General features: G+C 44.2%; 1 protein-coding gene across 1 annotated transcript in view; it reads left to right on the top strand.

The window, feature by feature from the left end:
- LOC143767179 (uncharacterized) overlaps positions 1-22,754 on the top strand; it is a 49,032-nt gene that overhangs the window by 2,459 nt on the left and 23,819 nt on the right. The window contains exons 2-5 of the mRNA XM_077255276.1: positions 12,393-12,523; positions 12,673-12,861; positions 12,964-13,030; positions 15,058-15,143. Coding sequence (XP_077111391.1) covers positions 12,446-12,523; positions 12,673-12,861; positions 12,964-13,030; positions 15,058-15,143 — 420 coding nt within the window. The 5' untranslated portion in view covers positions 12,393-12,445. The remainder of the gene's footprint in view (positions 1-12,392; positions 12,524-12,672; positions 12,862-12,963; positions 13,031-15,057; positions 15,144-22,754) is intronic.

Genomic DNA, 22,754 nt, shown 5'->3' with positions numbered 1-22,754 from the left:
AGCGCTGAGTATCTGATCAGAGGGCATCTAGTGCAGCGCTGAGTATCTGAGCGGAGGGCATCTAGTGCAGCGCTGAGTATCTGACTGGAGGGCATCTAGTGCAGCGCTGAGTATCTGATCGGAGGGCATCTACTGCAGCGCTGAGTATCTGAGCAGAGGGCATCTAGTGCAGCGCTGAGTATCTGAGCAGAGGGCATCTAGTGCAGCGCTGAGTATCTGAGCGGAGGGCATCTAGTGCAGCGCTGAGTATCTGACTGGAGGGCATCTAGGGCAGCGCTGAGTATCTGAGCGGAGGGCATCTAGTGCAGCGCTGAGTATCTGAGCGGAGGGCATCTAGTGCAGCGCTGAGTATCTGAGCGGAGGGCATCTAGGGCAGCGCTGAGTATCTGATCGGAGGGCATCTACTGCAGCGCTGAGTATCTGAGCAGAGGGCATCTAGTGCAGCGCTGAGTATCTGATCAGAGGGCATCTAGTGCAGCGCTATCTGATCGGAGGGCATCTAGTGCAGCGCTGAGTATCTGAGCACAGGGCATCTAGTGCAGCACTGAGTATCTGAGCATAGGTGAGCAAATAGGAAAAAAGTCTGGCTGCATAGGTAGTGGGTATAATGCTGCTATGTGGTAGTAGGGAAATTTGGGTATAAATATATAGTATATTAGCCAGAAGGGGGTTGCAGTTACACACATACAGTTGTGATCAAAAGTTTACATACCCCTGCAGAATTTTTGCTTTTTTGGGCTTTTTTCAGAGAATATTAATAACGCCAAAACTTTTTCTCCACTCATGGTTAATGGTTGGGTAAAGTCATTTATTGTCAAACTACTGTGTTTTCTTTTTATAAATCATAATGACAACCCAAAACATCCAAATGACCCTGATCAAAAGTTTACATGCCCCATTTCTTAATACTGTGTATTGCCCCCTCTAACATCAATGACAGCTTGAAGTCTTTGTGGTAGTTGTAGATAAGGTACTTTATTTTCTCAGATGGTAAAGCTACACACTCTTCTTGGCAAAAAGACTCCAGTTCCTGTAAATTCCTGGGCTGTCCAGCACTAACTGTGTGCTTGAGATCTCCAAAGAGTGGCTCAATGATATTGAGGTCAGGAGACCAAGATGGCCACTCCAGAACCTTCACTTTGTTCTGCTGTAGCCAATGACAGGTCGATTTGACCTTGTGTTGTGGATTGTTGCTGTGTTGGAACGTCCAAGTACGTCCCATGTGCAGCCTCCGTTTGGATGATTGCTAATTTGCCTCCAGTATTTGCTGATAACGTGCTGCATCCATCTTTACTTCAACTTTGACCAAGTTTCTTGTGCCTTTGTAGCTCACACATCCCCAAAACATCAGCGATCCACCTCCGTGCTTTACAGTAGACATGGTGTTCCTTTCATCATGGGCCTTGTTGACCTCTCTCCAAATGGAACGTTTATAGTTGTGGCCAAAAAGTTCAATTTTGGTCTCATCACTCCAAATTACCTAGTTCCAGAAGTAAAAACTTCTCGTCTCGTCTCTGTGCTGTTTTGTGTATTGTAGGCGAGATACTTTGTGGCATTTGCACAGTAGTGGCTTTCTTCTGGCGACTCGACCATGCAGCCCATTTTTCTTCAGTGCCTCCTTATTGTGCATCTTGAAACGGCCACACCGCTAGTTTTCAGAGAGTCCTGTATTTCAGCTGATGTTATTTGTGGGTTTTTCTTTCCATCTCAAACAATTTTCCTGGCAGTTGTGGACGACATTTTTGTTGGTCTTCCTGACCCTGGTTTTGTTTTTACAGAGCCCCTGATTTTCCATTTGGTAATCACAGTTTAAACACTGCTGACTGTCATTATCAATTCCTTGGATATCTTTTTGTATCCCGCTCCTGTTTTATACAGTTCAACTACCTTTCCCCATAGATCCGTTGACAATTCTTTTGTTTTTCCCATGACTCACAATCCAGAAATGTCAGTGGCTGGATGAAAGATGCAAGAGTCTGTCTGGATCCCAGAAACTCACTCAGCTTTTATGCACACACACACTGATTACAAACAAACAGGTCACATGTGAGGATGTTACCTTTAGTAGCCATTCAAACCCATTTGTGTCAATTTCTGTGCATGTTCTCAGGCTAAAATCACCAGGGCATGTAAACTTTTGAGCACAACTCTACATAGTGTGTGTATGTACAGTACATAACGTTTGTACGCTACTATGTGTTCTATATTTACACCCAGCATGCAAATAAAAATGCTATAAACTTAAAGGGATTTTCCGGGCCTTTAATTTTTCTTCCTTTACAATGTGCCCAATCACTAACAGGCATGTAGTTGCTGATTACCTGCCTGTTGTGTACAGCACTGTCTGCTTGCACCGATCAGTCTCGGACTGCTGCTGCGGGCGATGTGGCGGCTTTCGCAGAGCAGCGGCTTATTTTCCGCTCTGCCCTGTTGATGGGGGTGTGACTGCTGACCTAATTCTGTTTGACAGTCTGCACCCAGGAAAAAGTATGTTAACCCCTTAATGACCACTGATACACATTATAATGGTAGCCACTAAGGAGATAGTGTATAGCTCCCCCCAGAGTCGGAAAAGTTCAAGGATTTCAGCTACCGGGCATAGCTGAGACCCCAGAGAACACTATTTGGGTTGTTTTTTCAAGTGATCGCTGTTATTCAGCAAATAACCGCAATCACATTAAAAAAAAATGTGATTCAGTTTAAAAATAATTTTTCTCTTCTGACATGATATAACATGTCAAATGAGAGAGAAATGGCGTCCCCAAGCCCCCCATAATATCTCGGTACCGGCGACACCATCCCCTGGCTCGCCTGCTCCTTCTGAAACAAAACGGCGGGTGCATGCCCAGTGCGCCTGCCAGGATCTGCCTGCCTGCACACGGCAACCACAGGGATTTTTCCTTTTGGTTGCTGACTTTTGATCACTGTGGTGTGTTACCAGTGATCAAAGCCCAATAATTAGTAATTAGAGCAGCACTTGGGCTGTGCACCCCCTTGATCATCTTTTCCCTCCCCATGTCATCCCTTTAATCAGATTTAAAAAATATATTTTAGAATTTTTATTTATTCCTTTGCTGGTGGGGTTTAAATTTAGGGTTTATTCAAAAGCTACAAAAAGTAACGATATGGCCACCTTTTCAATATGATAACTAATGTTATCAATTTTTGTGTAGTGCCTGTGGGTTCAAAATGCTCATTGCTCCCCTGGATAAAATCCTTGAAGGATGTAGTTTCCAAAATTGGGTCACTTGTGGGGGGGTTTAGGCTGCTGTTTAGGCTCCGTAGGGGCCCTGCAAATGTGACATGGTTCCTGCCATCTCTTTCAGCCAAATTTGTGTTCCAAAATTCAAATATTGCTCCTTCCGTTCCGAGCCCCGACGATTCTCCAAACACAACTTTTTGGCTACATGTGGGGTATCGCCTTTCTCGTAAGAAGGTGGGTAACAAACTGTGGTGTCCTCTTTTGGTGTAACCTCTTGCAAAAGTGAAAAAGTTGGGGCTAAAGCAAGATTTTAGATGTAAAAATTAAATTTATTTTTTTCATTCTCTTTCATTAATTCCTGTTTAACACCTGAAGGGTTAAAAAATGTCCTGATAAGAGTTTTGAAATATTTGAGGGGTGCATGTTTTTTTAAATGGTATCACTTTTGTGGAGTTTGCGATATATAAGCCCCTCAAAGTGCGTTTAAATCTGAATAGGTCCCTAAAGAAACCGGTTTTGTATATTTGTTGAAGAAATTTGAAATTGCTGCTAAGCTTTTAACCCCTCTAACATCCTAACAAAATAAAATTACGTTTGAAATATAATGCTGATGTAAAGTAGACATATGGGAAATGTTATTATTTTGTACAGCATCAATGACTGGTTTAACCCCTTCACCCCGAAGCCTGTTTTCAATTTCCTGACCAGGCCATTTTTTTCAATTCTGACCACTGTCACTTTATGAGGTCATAACTCTAAAACGCTTCAACGGATCCTGGTGATTCTGAGATTGTTTTCTCATGACATATTGTACTTTATGATAGTGGTAACATTTCTTCGATTTGACTTGCGTTTATTTGTGAAAAAAGCGGAAATTTGGCAAAAATGTTGAAAATTTAGCAATTTTTGAACTTTGAATTTTTATGCCCTTAAATCAGAGATATGTCACAAAAATTAGTTCATAAATAACATTTCCCACTTATGTACTATACATCACCACAATTTTGGAAACAAAATATTTTTTGGTCAGGAAGTTATAAGGGTTAAAATTTGACCTGCGATCTTTCATTTTTTCAATAAAATTTAGGAAACCATTTTTTTTAGGGACCACCTCACACTTGAAGTCACTTTGAGGGGTCTATATAACAGAAATACCCCAAAGTGACACCATTCCAAAAACTGCACCCCTCAAGGTATTCAAAACCACATTCAAGAAGTTTATTAACCCTTCGGGTGCTTCACAGGAGCTGAAGGAAAAAATGAACATTTAACTTTTTAGTCACAAAAATGATCATTCGAAAACAATTTGTTTATTTTCACAAGGGTAAAAGGAGAAAATGATCCACTAAAGTTGGTGAGCAATTTCTCCTGAATACGCTGATACCCGATATGTTGGGGAAAACCACTGTTTGGGCGCACAGCAGTGCTCGGAAAGGAAGGAGCAACTATTGACTTTTTGAACGCAAAATTGGCTGGAATTGAGTGGACACCATGTTGCGTTTAAAGAGCCCCTGATGTGCCTAAACATTGGAAAACCCCCACAAGTGACCCCATTTTGGAAACTAGACCCTTTAACAAACTTATGTAGCAGTGTGGTGAGCACTTTGAACCCCCAGGTGCTTCACAGAAGTTTATAACATAGAGCCGTGAAAAAAAAAATCAAATTTTTTCCACGAAAATGATCTTTTAGCAACGATTTTTTTATTTTCACAAGTGTAAAAGGAGAAAATGGTCCACTTACATTGTTGATCAATTTCTCCTGAGTACGCCGATACCCCATATGTGGGGGAAAACCACTGTTTGGGCGCACAGCAGGGCTCGGAAGGGAAGGAGCACCTTTTGAATTTTTGAACGTAAAATTGGCTGGAATTGAGAGTGGGCGCCATGTTGCGTTTGAAGAGCCCCTGATGTGCCTAAATATTGGAAAACCCCCACAAGTGACCCCATTTTGGAAACTAGACCCTTTAACGAACTTATGTATCTGTGTGGTGAGCACTTTGAACCCCCAGGTGCTTTACAGAAGTTTATAATGTAGAGCAGTGAAAAAAAATCTTTTTTTTTTCCATGAAAATGATCTTTTAGCTCCAATTTTTTTATTTTCACAAAGGTAACAGGAAAAAATAAACAACTAAAGTTGTTGCACATTTTCTCCTGAATACGCCGATACCCAGTATGTAGGGGAAAACCACTGTTTGTACGCACGGCAGGGCTCAGAATGGAAGGAGTGCCGTTTTGGATTGCAGACTTTGATGGAATGGTCTGCGGGCGTCATGTTGCATTTGCAGAGCCCCTGATGTACCTAAACAGTGGGAATCTCCCAAAAGTGACCCCATTTAGGAAACTAGACCTCCCAAGGAATTTATTTAGATATGTGGTGAGCACCGTAAACCTCCAAGTGCCTCACAGAAAATTATAACGTTGAATCATGAAAATAAAAAAATCTAATTTTTTCCACAAAAATGTTCTTTTGCCCCAATTTTTTTATTTTCACAAAGGTCACAGGAGAAAATAGACCACTAAAGTTGTTGCACATTTTCTCCTGAGTACGACGATACCCCATTTGTGGGGGAAAACCACTGTTTGTGCGCACGGCAGGGCTCAGAATGGAAGGAGTGATGTTTTGGATTGCAGACTTTGATGGAATGGTCTGAGGACATCATGTTGCATTTGTAGAGCCCCTGATGTGCCTTAACAGTGGAAATACTCCACAATTGACCCCATTTTGGAACTACACCTCTGAAGGAATTTTTCTAGAGGCATAGTTTTATAGTAATAACTATAATGCTTTTGGTTTTAGTGTATGAATTTATAATGTGGGGGTATTTGTAAGATGTGCTTAGTACATCAGATTATAGATGTGTTGGGTCAAAAGGGTATAAACTAATTTTATTAATTTGTGGACGTGTGGTACGCTTTGAAATAATCCTTAATGCAAAGGCCAGGTTTCTCAGGGAAGGTTTCACAATGGTACCTTGTGTCCTTTCGGATTCCCCTCTTGGAGCATACTCTGCACCGTTTTTGTGATCGGTCTGTCCTCGCTGCTTGGGGAACCTGTCCTGGGAAATGTTGACCTGGGACAATACGGGCACTATCAGATTCTGAAGTACTGGGGCCCTCACCTCCCTGAGTGCCAAACATTAGGGCCTTGATGACTTCCTCCTGAAACTGAAGGAAGGTCCCCGTATTGCCTGCAGATCCGGACAGCACAAAGGCATTGTACAGTGCCAGCTTTACAATGTGCACGGCCAATTTTTTGTACCATACTTTGGCTTTTTGCATGACACTGTATGGTTGGAGGACCTGATCTGAGAGATCCACACCCCCCCATGTACCGATTGTAATCCAAGATACAATCTGGCTTTTGGACTTGTGCTGTGGTCCCACGAACAGTGACAAGGGTGCTGTTGTCACGGTGTAAGGTGGTCAGGATAAGGACATCCCTTTTGTACTTATACTTGACCACCAGCATGTTGTCACTGCATTGGTTTCTGCTTTCCCCTTTTCTCAGCATTTGCCCAATTAGCGGCTTAGGGAGGCCTCACCACATGCAGCTGTACCTCTGGCAGAGAGGGCCTTGAAGAGTGGGATGCTGGTGTAAAAGTTATCAATGTAGAGGTGATAACCCTTATCCAGCAGTGGGTGCAGCAATTCCCACACAATTTTCCCACTCACCCCCCAGGACGGGGGGGCATTCAGGGGGGTTAATTTGGGTGTCCTTCCCCTCGTAGCCCTTTTCATGGCCATGCGGAATACTGGTGTACTGTAGAGAATATCAGTACTCCAGTACTGACAAATCTCTGTTTTTTTTATTATGCCCATATGCAGCACAATTCCCCAAAATGTCCATCTGGCGTATGATGACATGGGATTTTGGGTGAAAAATTGCTGGGCATACAGGGTCGTCTGGGCCACCATAAGATTTATTATTTCCTCACTGAAAAAGAATTTGAAGAAGTCAATTTTAGTGAGGCCAGTGGTGTCAAACTGGATTCCTGAGCTGCTGCTGAAATCCAGAATCACTTGCTGAAAATTTTCGGGGGGTGCAATCCATACGGGATCGATTGCTGCAGGAGTTGCCTGGGTCCTAGGGCGCCTTGTTGGGGGTCCTTCCTCACCAGATGAGGAGGAGGAATGTGGAATCTTCCTCACTATCTGAATCCGTGTCGGACGCAAGGATGGCGTAAGCCTCCTCTTGTGAATAGCGCCTTATTGACAAATGGGCCATTTTTATTTTTTCTCCGAAACCCCGGGGATGTGTGTGTAAGTGGTGCTTTTACATGTGTAATGTGTGGGGCTTGTGTTATAGGGTACTCTTTATTATAACAAAACGGAGAAAAAAGAAGTAGAGAGGTAAAATGTAGAAGAAAAATCAGATTTAAAAAAAAAAAGTTTGTATAAAAACCAGACGTTCACTATACTAATGCCCTCCCTATAAATTTATACGACGCAATTTCTTTTTTACAAAAGTAAAACGGACGTCACCAACAATGTGATGTACGCTCCTCTAATGCACTCGCTAAAAAGTTAATCGACGCAACTAATTTTTTTTTTTTTTGCAAAAGAAAAACTGATGTCGCCAACAATGTGACGTAGCTCCCCTAATGCACTCGCTAAAAAGTTAATCGACGCAACTAATTCTTTTTTTTTTTTTGCAAAAGAAAAACTGATGTCACCAACAATGTGACGTACGCTCCCCTAATGCACTTTTTATGCAAGAAAAAAAAAAGCTACCTCTCTACCTATAAAACTACTCTGTACTTTTTTTTTTCTAAAAACGCTGTGACGCCGGCTGTACTAAGACGCTACCACTAAAACTACGCTGTACAATTTTTTTTTTTCTCTAAAAGATCGGTCGTCACCAACGATGTGACGCCGGCTACGCTACCTTGCTATGTCTAAACTATGCTGTACTAACTACTATTTTTTTCTAAAAAAAACTTGGACGTCGCTTAGACTGCGAAGTCTGCTACACTAACTAGCTAAAAAAGAAAAATTCTTGCGGCGCAGTCTCTGATCAGCAGCGATACTGATCAAAGCGCTGCGGACACAGGAAGAGCACGAATGCTCTGCACGGGACGCTGCGCACAGGAAAAAAAGCGCAAAAAAGTGCTCTAAAAATTCAATTGGACGGGGGGACGTCACCAAATACTGACGCCGGCTGCGCTACTTTGCTACGTCTAAAACTACACTATACTAACTACGATTATTTTTTTCTAAAAAGAATCGGCCGTCACTTAGACTGCGAAGTCTGCTACACTAACTAGCTAAAAAAGAAAAAGTCCAGTGGCGCAGTCTCTGATCAGCAGCGATACTGATCAAAGCGCTGCGGACACAGGAAGAGCACGAGTGCCCTGTGCGGGATGACGCGCACAGGAAAAAAAAGCGCAAAAAAAATCAATTGGAGGGAGGGGGGGTACTGTAACAGGGATGGGGATGGGAAAGGTGTGGGGGAGGTGCTGCTTCTGCTGCTGTGATCACAGGAGTCACACAGCAGGCAGCAGGAGAGCAGCACACAGCACAGGAGGGCAGGAGACTGCAGGGACGATCGCACTGGCCACCAATGGAAACTTTTCTCAGGTGACACAGAGGGGCTTAGACCATTGCTCTGCACTCCAAATCTGAGGTAAAGATGGCGTGCAGGGCGGTGATCGCTGTTTTAAATTTACCCCTTTGGCGCTGATTGGATAGAAGCTATTGTTCAGCCAATCCACGCCATAGGGGTTAATCAGGTGAGGTGACGTGGCGATCACCCCATCTACTGTGACGGCTGTGATTGGTGCTACGTGTCACAGCACCAATCACAGCCTGTCACATGCTTTTTTTTTTACAACTTTATTGGCAGCTTTGCTGTGATTGAATCACAGCGATCGCTGACGCGGGGGGGCGGATTAGCCCCTCGTGGTGACGTGCCAGGATGGTCTGTTAGATACAGCAGCCATCCTCGCGCGGTGACCGGAAATAGCAGCGCCGTACTAGTACTGCGGTTTGCGGGAACGCAGTTCCCGCAAAGCAGTACTAGTACGGCGCATGTCAGGAAGGGGTTAAAGGTATCATTATTGAACATTGTGATTATTTTTTTTTCTTCACAAAATTGCGATATTTGCACAAATAAACGCAAGCCATATCAAACAAATTTTGCCACTGCCATGAAGTACAATACCTCACAAAAAAAAACAGTCGCATTGTCACTGGGATCCATTGAAGCATTAGAGTTATAACCTCATAAAGTGACAAAATTTGGACTGGTCATGAAGGTCAAAATTAGCTCTGTCACTAAGGGGTTAATCAGCATGACACCAGTTGTCAAGCCCCATAGACAAAGCGGCCTGGAAGAGGTAGAGCTGTTCTATTGAGATGGAGCAGCTGAATCGCCGCCAGGAGCGGTCTGTGACCTCTCTGAGCCCGCCCTGCGTACCATAGGCTGGTGATTAGAAACTACCTGCTTTTTAGCTTTTAGGCACATAAAACTCGATAATGTTTAGATCAGGGCTCTTTAGTGGTCATATCACCAATTTCAGGACTCTTAGTTTTTTTACACTGAAAATAATTCTTAATGACATTGACTGTATTTTGGGGTTGTTGTTCTGCTGCAGAATACATTTGGAGATGATCTGACTTCTCTCTGATGGCATTGCATGGTGGACAGTGGGGACAACACTTTGTAGCATAAGATTTGCTCTCCCATGAAGCACTATTTCAGTTCCTCCTTGAGGTTTATTTTGCAGTACCTCTTTGAAGATGGCTCCAATGAGGAGCTGAATATTGCTTGGTCTCGCTTCCTTCCTGACATGCATTCACTGGTCGGGTGCTAGAAGCGAGGTGGTCACTGGCTCCAGGATGCTTCATGTGTCAAGGCAGAGGTCAAACGGTAAACTCTATGGCCCTGATTCATCATTGCTCTTGCTCCAATTTTCTGGAGTAATTTACTCCTCTATTTTTAGTGTCTCTAGCATTTGCTCCTTATCCTTTTAAGTTTGTCACCGCTTTTAAATTGTCTTTCTTTTTTTAAGCCTTGTTTTTTGACAGCAACTAGCAACTTTTACTAAATGTCGCATTTAAATTTGGTGACTTTTTTTTAAGGATTTGGATCTTTTGGTGCTAAAAAAAAATCACAAATAAAAGTTAAACCAAACCTGTCATCAGGATCTTGGTCAGTAAAATACAGTATTAGGCCGGCGTCACACTCAGCGTATGTAAATACGGTCCGTTTATTACGGCCGTAATACGCAGAAATGTTCCCAAAATAGTGATCCGTATGTCAGCCGTAGGCAGGGTGTGGCAGCGTATTTTGCGCATGGCATCCTCCGTATGCAATCCGTACGGCATCCGTACTGCGATATTTTCTCGCAGGCTTGCAAAACCGACATCTAATGGATTTATGTGCTCAAATGTTCGTTAAAACATATATACAGTATATATATAATATATATATATGTCATTGAGACACATTATATATATATATATATATATATATATATATATATATATATATATATATATATATATATATATATATATTTAATTCAGCGCGAGATATGTGAAAAGCCGGTAATTCAATTGCCGGCTTTTCATTTCTCCTTCCCAAACCCGACAGGATATGAGACATGGTTTACATACAGTAAACCATCTCATATCCCCTTTTTTTTTGCATATTCCACACTACTAATGTTAGTAGTGTGTATGTGCAAAATTTGGGCGCTGTAGCTTGTAAAATAAAGGGTTAAATGGCGGAAAAAATTGGCGTGGGCTCCCGCGCAATTTTCTCCACCAGAGTGGTGAAGCCAGTGACTGAGGGCAGATATTAATAGCCTAGAGAGGGTCCATGGTTATTGGCCCCCCTGGCTGCAAACATCTGCCCCCAGCCACCCCAGAAAAGGCACATCTGGAAGATGTGCCTATTCTGGCACTTGGCCACTCTCTTCCCACTCCCGTGTAGCGGTGGGATATGGGGTAATGAAGGGTTAATGTCACCTTGCTATTGTAAGGTGACATTAAGCCAGATTAATAATGGAGAGGCGTCAATTATGACACCTATTCATTATTAATCCAATAGTACGAAATGGTTAATAAAACACACACACACATTACTTAAAAGTATTTTAATGAAATAAAGACACAGGGTGTTGTAATATTTTATTATACTGGTAATCCACCTGAAGACCCTCGTTCTGTAACAAAGGAAAAATAAAAAAACAACAATATCTCATACCTTCCGTCGCTCAGGTCAAGTCCCACGAAGTAAATCCATCTGAAGGGGTTAAATCATTTTACAGCCAGGAGCTCTGCTAAAGCAGTGCTCTTGCCTGTAAAACCCCCGTGGAATGAATGGAAAGCGGGGTGATCTGTAGTTACCTTGAGTTGCGGTGAGGCGCCCTCTGCTGGATGTCCTCATATGAACTCGAGCGTGGGAACTTTTCCAAGGCTCCAGTTCATGATCTGTCAGGTTTGTGAAGGAGAAATGAAAAGCCGGCAATTGAGTTACCGGCTTTTCTATAGAACACCGCTGCGTATTTCTCGCAATTCACACTGCTGGTCCGTGTGTAATCCGTATTTTTCTCGCCCCCATAGACTTTCATTGGCAATTTTTTTTTTTGCGCAATACGGTGACAAACGCAGCATGCTGCGATTTTCTACGGCCATAGAAGACCGTATAATACGGATCCGTAAAATACGGCTGATAGGAGCTGGGACATAGAGAATCATTGGGCCGTGTGTTATGCGTATTTTACGGATGTATTTTCTGCGCTCGTACTTCCGTAAAACTCGCTAGTGTGACGCCGGCCTTAGGTTGATGCCCGTTATACTGATTACAATGATACCTGGTGATGAAATCCGTCTTGTGGTTGTTGTTTAATCTTTATTTTCAGTTTTGCGTTAATGATATGCTCGTGCTCCGGGGCGGCCTGTGGGGGGTCTTCATGTGGTGCTCTGCTTAGGTATTTGCCAATATGCCTTCTGACAGGTCTCTGATCCCTCACTGACCTGCACCCTATCTTACATACTGCGCTTGCGCAGTTAATATTGTGGTCTTAAAAAAAAAAAAAATGTAACTCCAGCAAAATGGCGGTGGCATATGAGCCAGTAGCATCTATCGCTTGCCACAGTAGACGCATCTTGCAGATTCCTACTTGCTAGCCTTTTCCGAAATAATTTACATTTTAGCTTTTTATAGTTGTATCTCTATTTTCAGTGCTCACCTCTGGGTCATTGCTTTCCTGGACCAGAGGCCAGAAGTTCTTCAGGATGGAGAAGGAAAAGGATCACATGAGTAAGGAGATATTCAACCTCACCCTGGAGATCATCTACCTGCTGACTGGAGAGGTGAGTGATCCTAGGAATGTCACATCATTCTTAGCCATACTTAAACCCATGGTAATTCTGGGAGTGTTTTCTCATGGACACCACTCTCGTGTGTTCCTGGATGTGATCCTGTTTTGATTATATTAAATCCTGCCCTTTTTATCATATAGGATTTTGTGGTTGTAAAGAAATCTGGTGAAATTGTTGCATGCAGGATTTCTCCAAGTGAATTGGAGGCATCAGGTGAGGAACAAGATCCCATCACATTGTCTCCTTCAAATACCCAGTCTTCTGAAAAGAATCATGAAGGGAAGATCCTTAATCTGACCAATAAAGTCATTCACCTCCTTACTGGAGAGGTAAGCATTGCTGGGACATTTATACCTCGCCCCTGAGGAAATACTTCATTATTGATGGGGTTTCCTAGAAAGTTGTGGTTACAGCTCATTGTGTTTTTACAGATTTGGAAATTTATAGAAAATGAAGATTTGCAAACAAAGAGCGAGAGGTGTATGGAGGAACTGCAGGGTACGTGCATATCTTTGACTGAGGAACAGATTTTGTCCCTTTATTTTCTCCTTTTGTGATCCCCCTGGACCATTCAAAAATGTTTTTTTTTTTTTCAAAGTGGACCCATTAGATGTGCAGGGTAATAAATGTTTTGCTAAACTTTTAATTGATGTTCGCACTAAATAACCTTCTTGAGCAGAGTTTTAGAAATGCCGAGCAGTGTTTGTACAGTGTGTGTATAACATTAGTCTCAACGATATACCGTATTTCTCAGACTATAAGATGCACATTTTAATAAGAAAAAATCATGTAAAAAAGTCTGTGCGTCTTATATTCCAGAGGCAGCTTCCTGTGATAAAGGACACAGCGTGCTTCCCATTCACAGAGATAAATGCTCTCTCTCCTCCTGCCCTACACTGATCTATGTGATCTGTACAGAGCAGGATAAGAAGCCACTAGGACCTGTACGGAGGCTGCACATCCTGTACAGCTGAAGGAGCCTCTACTCGACTAGCTCCAGTACCTTTCAGGTTATGTGAACAGCCACATGCCTCGAAGGAACTGCAAGATGTGGTAATATATCGTGTGTGTATGTAAATGTGTATGGGTCAGAACTGTGTGTGTGTCTATATGCATATGTAGCAGAGCTGTGTGTCTATATATGTATATGTAGCAGAGCTGTGTCTTTATGTATATATACATATGTAGCAGAGCTGAGTGTATAATACACACAGAGAAAGACTAACAATAGATCTATTACATCCCTATTCTACTTTAATGCCTTTAAAATTAGTGATTACCCTTCCAATTTACACCATCAGGTAAGTTTATATTAATAGGGAAAGTGTTTTTCCTATTTCTGCTGTCCAAACCTGGTGTGCGTCTTATAGTCCAAAAACTACAGTGTATGAGGTTTGTTATAGTCTTCCAGTCTAACACTTCTATATAAATCGAATTGAAGCTACAGAGCCCTCCTGACATGTTTTGTCACACTCTTGGCATTCTCAAGGGCATTTAAGGCAATTGCTTTGGACGTTCATCAGCCTCCATTTCACCTCGTTAGTTGCATAGGTGTGAAAAAGACTGGCATATCCTACGTTTCAGCCCCCTATTTGACATTTTGAGGTTCTTCTACCTACAACTTGTATTGTTACTTTCAGACATAGAATATAATGTACTATAAAACCAGCTTGGATATCTTAGTAGTATTTATCATGCTTTTTCTTATATAACACTATCTTATTCCACAGCCCCTTTACTGCCATTATACTCACTGTCCCAATTGGGGATCACAAAATATATTTCCTATCAGAATGTCTTGGTAGTGTGGGACAAACCACAATACCCAAACGAAACCCACGCAAACACGTGGAGAACATACATACTGTTTGTTGATGTTGCCCTTGGTGGGATTTGAACTCGGGACCCCAGTGCTGCTAGGCTTTATTACTAACCATTAAGATGCCATATGTACTAAAAGCCACATGTAACACATTATTCTTCTCGGTATTTGATTTTTAAAATGAGCAATATGATTGGTGAAGAAAGGTTGAACTTGATGGACCTAGGTGTTTTTCAACCTATGTATCTATGCAAGAAATCTTGTGTACTATAGCCTTTATTTTAGTGTGATTTCACATTAAAAAGTACATGCCATGTGGATGTGGCCCAGGCATACTATTCCTTCACCCTCAGTTACCCATTCTTAGAGGTTTATTGATATTGTGTTTTCTACATGAATTGCCATGTATATTCTGCATGCAGATGGGCATACTGATATATGCTGTTTGATAAATCTGGCACAGTTTTAGACTGTCTAGCCTAAGTTTCCACCATCTATTAGTTATGGTAGCTTACTTGGTTCCAGATATTTGCATTCAAATATTCGCACACTTGTAGCATCAGGCTGCAGCACCTTGTTGGGTGCAAAAAAATGTCTTATGTGCAATATACTTATGGCAGAAGTCTTTAAGGATATATTTTTTTGCTTCATTTAAATAAATTGCCCCCATTGTTTTCATCTACTCTTGTCTTTTTATTGACAGATGAGTCAAGTGGTGTAAGTACGCCAGCGCGATTTTCAAGTCCAGAGAATTCTCCAGAACAGGATGAGACCACCACTGAAAATCAGGTACCTTTCACTAAAATGTAGAAATGGTGGAGTGCAAACATGTTTTTGGGGAAAAAAGCAATATTGATCTAGATCTCAGGATAATGATGGGTCTTGTAATAAATAACACTGCCTACTTTCACCAAGCCAGGTTCTTCTTTTTCAGAGCTAACCCTATTTCATCCTTCACAGAGCCAGGTGCACAATATCATCCTCCCTCCTGAACACAAGATTATTTCCAAAATTTTGACAACCAAATTTCATAGAAAAATTTTTAACCGATAACCTAAAAGTAAGGTTAATAATAAAACTTTCATGACAAAAATCTTCAGTTTCACACATGCAAAAATTAGTACACCCCACATACAACATACTAGATGTAGTTGTTTTTTGTGTATTGTGTGTGTGTGCAGATCTGCCTATGTGAAGGATGAGGGGGAAGGCTAGGCCCTGTGTAGTATATCTATATTTCTCCACCGTATCTGTGCATCATGAATCGTGGTATGTAGGCCCACTGAGACTCTCTTGTCCGGGGCCCACAAAAACCTGGAGCCGGCCCTGATGGTAGCATCTTCTCTTTCAAAATAGAGCAGTACATCTGTGAATTAACTATATCATTAATGAAATGTTGCTCCATTCCACCAGCAGCACTTAACCCCATGTAAGGACACTGCCACCAGCATGTCTCACTGTAAGCACCATGCATTTTTCTCTGTATGCCTTACCTTTGTGGCTCCATATAGTTTTGATGCCATCAGTTCTTAAAACCTTTATATTGGTCTCATCACTTGAGAGCAGGGGTCAGCAATTAATTTTCCCGAGGGGCCTCATGAGGCACCATGACTGTTGTGGAGGGTCGAATCAATAGGCTGTAATTAATTCTGCTCAATATTAAGACATTAATTATAATTTTTTATTAATAGTATCACTTAATATTGAGCTGAATTAGTATTTTGACTTACTGCTACTGCTAATACATGTTAAAATAGGAATTGTAACATGTATCTTACCAGTAGCAGCTAATCAAAACCCATATAATGTTGTTCTTTTTATAAAGTTTATAAATAATATGCTCCTGTTATTCAGTCCTTGTTTCTTGATCCACAGTGACCCATGAGCGGTGTGGCGTCCCTGCAAGCCTTCCCTCTAACAATTTGGTGTCCCTGCAAGTCTTCCCGCTAACAATTCAGTGTCCCTGCAAGCCCTTCCACACGTGGTGTCCCACACAGGATGGTTCTCACAGCCCCCTATAAACAGTAGGGTCCCATACACACAACCCCCCTATATGTAGTAGGAGCCCCCACACACAGCTTCCCATATCCAGAGGGAGCCAACACACAGCCCCCTATATGGGTGAAGAGCCAACACACACAGCCCCCCTATTAGCATGAGGAGCCAACACACCTAACCACCCCTACATGCTTGGAGTCGGCACACACAGTCCCCCCCCCCCCCCTGTATGCGTGAGGAGCCAGCACACGGTCCCCCCATATGTGTGAGGAGCCGGCACAGTACCCCCCCCCCATATGCATGAGAAGCCAGCACACAGTCCCCCCATATGTGTGAGGAGCCAGAACACAGTCCCCCCCTATATGCTTGAAGAGCCAGCACAGTCCCCCCTATATGCTTGAAGAGCCAGCACAGTCCCCCCTATATGCTTGAAGAGCCAGCACAGTCCCCCCCCTTATATGTGTGAGGAGCCAACACCGTCCCCCCCCTATATGTGTGAGGAACCAGCACAGTCCCCCTCTTATATGTGTGAGGAGCCAGCTCACAGCCCCACCCCCTTATATGCGATATGCGTGAGGAGCCAGCACACAGTCCCCCCTCTATATGTGTGTCGAGCCAGCACACATAGTCCCCCCGCTATATGTTTGAGGAGCCAGCACACAGCCCCCCCCCCTATATACGCAAGGAGCCAACACATGCAGACTCTCGGTATGCATTGAGGAGCGCCCAGACGCAGACCCCCTGGTATGCATTGAGGAGCGCCCACAAGCAGACCCCCTGGTATGCATTGAGGAGCGCCCACATGCAGACCCCCCCCGGTATGCATTGAGGAGCACCCACACGCAGACCCCCCCCCCCCCCCGGTATGCATTGAGGAGCGCCCACACGCAGACCCCCCCGGTATGCATTGAGGAGCGCCCACACGCAGACCCCCCCGGTATGCATTGAGGAGTGCCCACACACAGACCCCCCCCGGTATGCATTGAGGAGCGCCCACACGCAGACCCCCCCCCCAGTATGCACTGAGGAACGCCCACGAGCATACCCTCCCCCGGTATGCACTGAGGAGCGCCCACTCATATATGAAGAAAAATGCCTTCCTCCCGTTCCCCCTGCTCTCTGCTCCGGTGTTTGCTGTTTGCACTAAGGCTCTACTATGCAGTCTCAATGCAATCGTGTCTTTGCTTCTGCTGCCTCAGTCTTGCACACTGAATGGTGGAAGGATAACCTGGCGGCTTCCTCCTCCACCACTATTTTCACCAATCTCTGCAGATCTTGAGGATCTAGATAGTGGTGAAATCAAAACATGGGCATGGTAGGGTGGCTACGTGCAGCAGCCAGTGGGCCTTTTTTACCAGAGTACAAGCCCGGACATAGAGTACACTGAACTGTGGGAGTGGATTGGGTGGGTACAATGAATATACAGTACAGACCAAAAGTTTGGACACACCTTCTCATTTAAAGATTTTTCTGTGCGTGTCTTAGCTGGTCATGTGAGCGGACGCATAGAAGAGCGCTCCCGCTGCTAAAGGGCTAAATATCCTGTGCAGACGCTGCTGACCGGACTTTTCTGCCACATACCGGCTGGCTGAGGGTCAGGGGAGCAAAGCTGTGCTGAGCGGTGGATCCGGCATTGGAGGCAATGACCAGGCGGCGGCAGAAGGACGCGGGTGCTGGCGAAGCAGGAGCCAGCCAAGATGGCGCCGATGCCAGAGAAGACGCTGACAAGGAGAACACCGCATGTCAGAGGCGTATGGAGGTGGCGGCGAAGCTTCAGCAGTATGCCAGAGTGGATGCTGCGGAGGAGGCAGAGAAAGGAACCGGAGCTGGAGTGGGGATGAAGGTGGTGGATGCGGTCCTGGCTGCAAAGCATGAGGTACAGAAGGGGAGGGAGAAAAGCAGCATGGTGGGGCAAAAGGGGGATCTGAAGATTTGATACCGGAAGATGAGCCGACCCTCAGGGATGTTTTTGCGTTGGTCTCCTCATGCAAGCAGTCCCTAAATACCCTGACCCTTCACATGCAGGAGGTAAAAGGGGAAACAGCACAGATAAATGCAGCCCTGCAAAAGATGGACAGACGCATGGGTGCGGTGGAGGAGAGGGTGAGCACTGCAGAAGACCATATGGTAAAATTGCAAAAAGCTGAGAAAGTTCGCCCAAGCAATATCAGAGCTCCCTGCCAAAAATGAGGATCTGTAAAATAGATCCAGAAGGAATAATATACGTATAGTGGGTCTGCATGAAAAAACTGAGGGGAGAAACCCCACGAAGTTTATTGAAAGCTGGCTGCTGGAGAAAATTGGGGGCACAGTGCTGACAAAAGTCTTTGCTGTTGAGAGAGCTCATAGGGTCCCGCCGCAGCCCCTTGCCCCAGGAGCGAATCCCTGTACCATGCTTGCCAAAATACTGAACTACAGGGACAGAAACATTATCCTCAGGAAGACTAGAGAAATGGAGGATCTGACGGCTGGAGGTCAAAAGATTGCTATTTACCCGGATTATTCTGCTGGGGTTCAGAAACAGAGGATGAAGTTCACTGGGGTCAAGAGACGACTGAGGGAGCTGGGAGTGCAATACTTATGCTGTTCCCTGCAAAGTTGAGAGTGGTAGCTTTTGATAAAACCCATTTTTTCCTGACTCCAGAGGACGCTACCCAGTGGATTGATACTAATGCTAAAAAACTTAAGGAAAAAGGTGATTGACATTTCGGGGAGATCCGGATGGGAGTTATTTCTCTGTCACTGGAGGAGGGATCTGCGTTTAATAGCACAACGGCTAAAGGGTTGAGCAACTGTTGAGGGCTGAGCTAGGCCTTATTGAGTGATTGGCTGGAGGGGGCAGTAAAGGTTAATAAGTATGGGGGAGGAGGGTTACGCGGGGTACTGCACGTTTGCTTTGTAGTTTCTCTACATGTTTATATAAGTTGGAATGTTCTGTTGGGGTTTTTTTTTAAAACAAAAAGAAAACCATAATAAATTAAATCCGCGCAGAAAACCCAGTGAACAAATATTAAATATTTATGTATTTAATAGAAAAATAAGAAATAGTAATTGCACAACACTAATTGATATTAAGCACGTGCGAAAAGACCATGAGATTATGCACCAATGTATAAACGAAGGCACTAGCCTGATTCCCTAATCTGAATGTGATATCAATAGAAATGAATGGGAGTGACTAGTATCCTCTCTATATGCACCAATGAATTCCTACCTACCACTTCATAATGAATAAATGTCTTTAAAAAACATAGAGAGATCTCTCAAAAAAAGCACTAAATGTAGTGAGTAGTGTAGTCACGGCTTCTGTAGAGTTCTCTGCTCCCTGGAATGGTTTGCAAACTGAACGTTCTGGACTGTGGCCCAAGCGGCGACCCGTATTCTCTGAACGTTCAGTTTGCAAACCATTCCTCTTTTCACGTGATCTGTTACGTCACGGCAGGTCCTGCTCCGGAGAGCGTTAACGCCAGGGAGCAGAGAACTCTACAGAAGCCGTGACTACACTACTCACCTAGGATCTGAGAAATCCTTCACCGAGGACACAGCGAAGAAGGGACAACTACAACGTATGAGCTCCATCGAAGGTAACAGGTGGCACGTATAGCGGGATTCCGACCTGGTTTATCCGGCGTCCATACGTTGCTACACCTAATTCATTGAAGTTATGCTACCGGCCGGGGCAGCTTCGTAGAGTACTTTGGGCTCCATACCCTCTGTTGTGCATGGTGCACTTACCGTTTTGTTGTTTTTTCCTACGTTTGCGGTCTATTGCCGTTTTTAGTGCTTTTTTTGAGAGATCTCTCTATGTTTTTTAAAGACATTTATTCATTATGAAGTGGTAGGTAGGAATCCATTGGTGCATATAGAGAGGATACTAGTCACTCCCATTCATTTCTATTGATATCACATTCAGATTAGGGAATCAGGCTAGTGCCTTCGTTTATACATTGGTGCATAATCTCATGGTCTTTTCGCATGTGCTTAATATCAATTAGTGTTGTGCAATTACTATTTCTTATTTTTCTATTAAATACATAAATATTTAATATTTGTTCATTGGGTTTTCTGCGCGGATTTAATTTATTATTTATCATATATAGGACTGTTCCTTCAACCACAGTGTGGTGGTGGTATTAATCTGCAGCATTACATCCAAGCTGGTCTCTAAGCGCCACTGAATAAAATCATAAAAAGAAAACAATTGTGGGAAATTCTGATCGTGACGGCAGCGGAAGGCGAATGGAGAGGACAAAGCAAGGGAGGGTGTTTGCAATGGGCGGTGGAGCCCCACTGTTGATAAGAGGTAGAATGTGTAGTATTGGGTGGGTTAGGGGGGCAAGTTGGGGGGTTGGCAGGGGGGGTGGGAGGGATTAGACAGCTCATAATTGGAAATGAAGATACTATGAAGGATGATGAGCCACATGATGGGGGGCCGCATTAAAATATTGAGTTGGAACGTGCGAGGCCTTACGGATAAGTCTCAGAGGGCGGCCAGTCTGCAGTATGTTCGAGAACAGAGTGTCTCAATGATATGTCTGCTGGAGACGCATTTGGTGCGGGAAAAGGTGGATGTATTAAATAGGCGCTGGATACAGAAGGCATACCATTCTACCTTCTCTACGTGCTCTAGGGGTGTGTCGGTATTGGTACGCGTGGGAGTGCAGTATGAAGATGTGATGGTACAGGTGGATGTGGATGGTCAGTATGTGGTGGTGCAATGTAAAATACACGGAGTGTTGATGTGTATAGCGGCAATGTATATTCCGCCCCCATACTCAAGTAAGAAAATTAGAGAGGTGTTGGAACGCTGGGGCCTGATACCCTTTCTAATCATTGGTGATCTTAATAATATATGTGATGACTTTTGGGATAAAAATAAAAACTCCCAGAATAGGACAGTGAGACACATTACTACGTTTGGGACTTATATTCGTGAAGTTGGTATGACTGACCTATGGAGAGTTAGACATGTTGGGGAAAGGGGGTATTCATGTTATTCACTGGCTCATAGTACTCTATCCAGAATTGATCTGGCACTAGGCAATTGTCTGTTGGACACGATGGTGGGGGATGTGCGATATTTACCTAGGGCCCTCTCGGACCATAGTCCAGTTGAGGTGGAGTTCCGACTGATGGGGACACAGGCTGCGAACAGGAAAGAGTGGAAGATTCACCCTAACTGGCTGCACAGTATAGATTTAGATAAGATAAAACAGCAGTTGGCGGAATTTTTTGTGCTGAATGATGGGAGTTCAGACGCTCTTACTGTATGGGAAGCTATGAAGGCGTATTTAAGAGGGCTGTTGTTTAGAGATATTCGTAGATGTAAGCGGAAGACGAGAGAGGCCGAGAAGGCAGCGATTGATGAGCTAAGGGCAGCAGAAGATGAGATGGTAATAATGGGCACTCCTGAAGCTGGGAACAGATTAAAGGGAACCTGTCACCACGTTTTTGGAAGATGGGATAAAAATAGCGTTAAATAGGGGCAGAGGTGGGCGTTACATTAGTGTGTGTGTTATGCGTTTATTACCCACCTAAGTTGCCGAAATAACTTTGCAAAGTCTCCGTTTTCGCCTGTCAATCAGGCTGGTCAGGTCGCATGGGCGTTGTCTTCCCCCAGATTTGGCGTAGTTTTCCGTTGGTGGCGTAGTGGTGTGCGCATGCCCAAAGTCCGGAATCCTCTTCCAGGGGATTTAAAATAGCGCGGTGTTCGTTATTGCATTGGTGATCGGTGGGCGCGGCCATCTTCCTTTGGCCGCGCGTGCGCAGAAGCGGCGCTCTGCTGGCCGCGGCTTCAGGAAAATGGCCGCCGCGATATCCATCTGCGCACGCGCGGCATCCCGCGGCCATTTTCCTGAAGCCGCGGCCAGCAGAGCGCCGCTTCTGCGCACGCGCGGCCAAAGGAAGATGGCCGCGCCCACCGATCACCAATGCAATAACGAACACCGCGCTATTTTAAATCCCCTGGCAGAGGATTCCGGACTTTGGGCATGCGCACACCACTACGCCACCAACGGAAAACTACGCCAAATCTGGGTGAAGACACCACGCCCATGTGACCTGACCAGCCTGATTGACAGGCGAAAACGGAGACTTTGCAAAGGTATTTCGGCAACTTAGGTGGGTAATAAACGCATAACACACACACTAATGTAACGCCCACCTCTGCCCCTATTTAACGCTATTTTTATCCCATCTTCCAAAAACGTGGTGACAGGTTCCCTTTAAAGGCAGCTCAAAGTCACCTGGAAAAAGTTTTGTTGGGGAAGGCTGAAAGGAAGTGGGAATTTCTGAAGCTGGCTTACTATCAGGAAGGTGAAACTGTCGGTCACATGCTGTCGCTGGTGGCTTCTGACCAGAGGTTTGTCCAATCTCTGGTCTCCGGGAGTGGTACGAGTGTCT

The sequence above is a fragment of the Ranitomeya variabilis genome, chromosome 4 (genome assembly GCF_051348905.1).
Source record: "Ranitomeya variabilis isolate aRanVar5 chromosome 4, aRanVar5.hap1, whole genome shotgun sequence".
In the NCBI taxonomy this organism is placed as follows: Eukaryota; Metazoa; Chordata; class Amphibia; order Anura; family Dendrobatidae; genus Ranitomeya; species Ranitomeya variabilis.
Note: the sequence above shows the minus strand (reverse complement) of the source record. Positions and strands in the feature narration are given on the sequence as shown.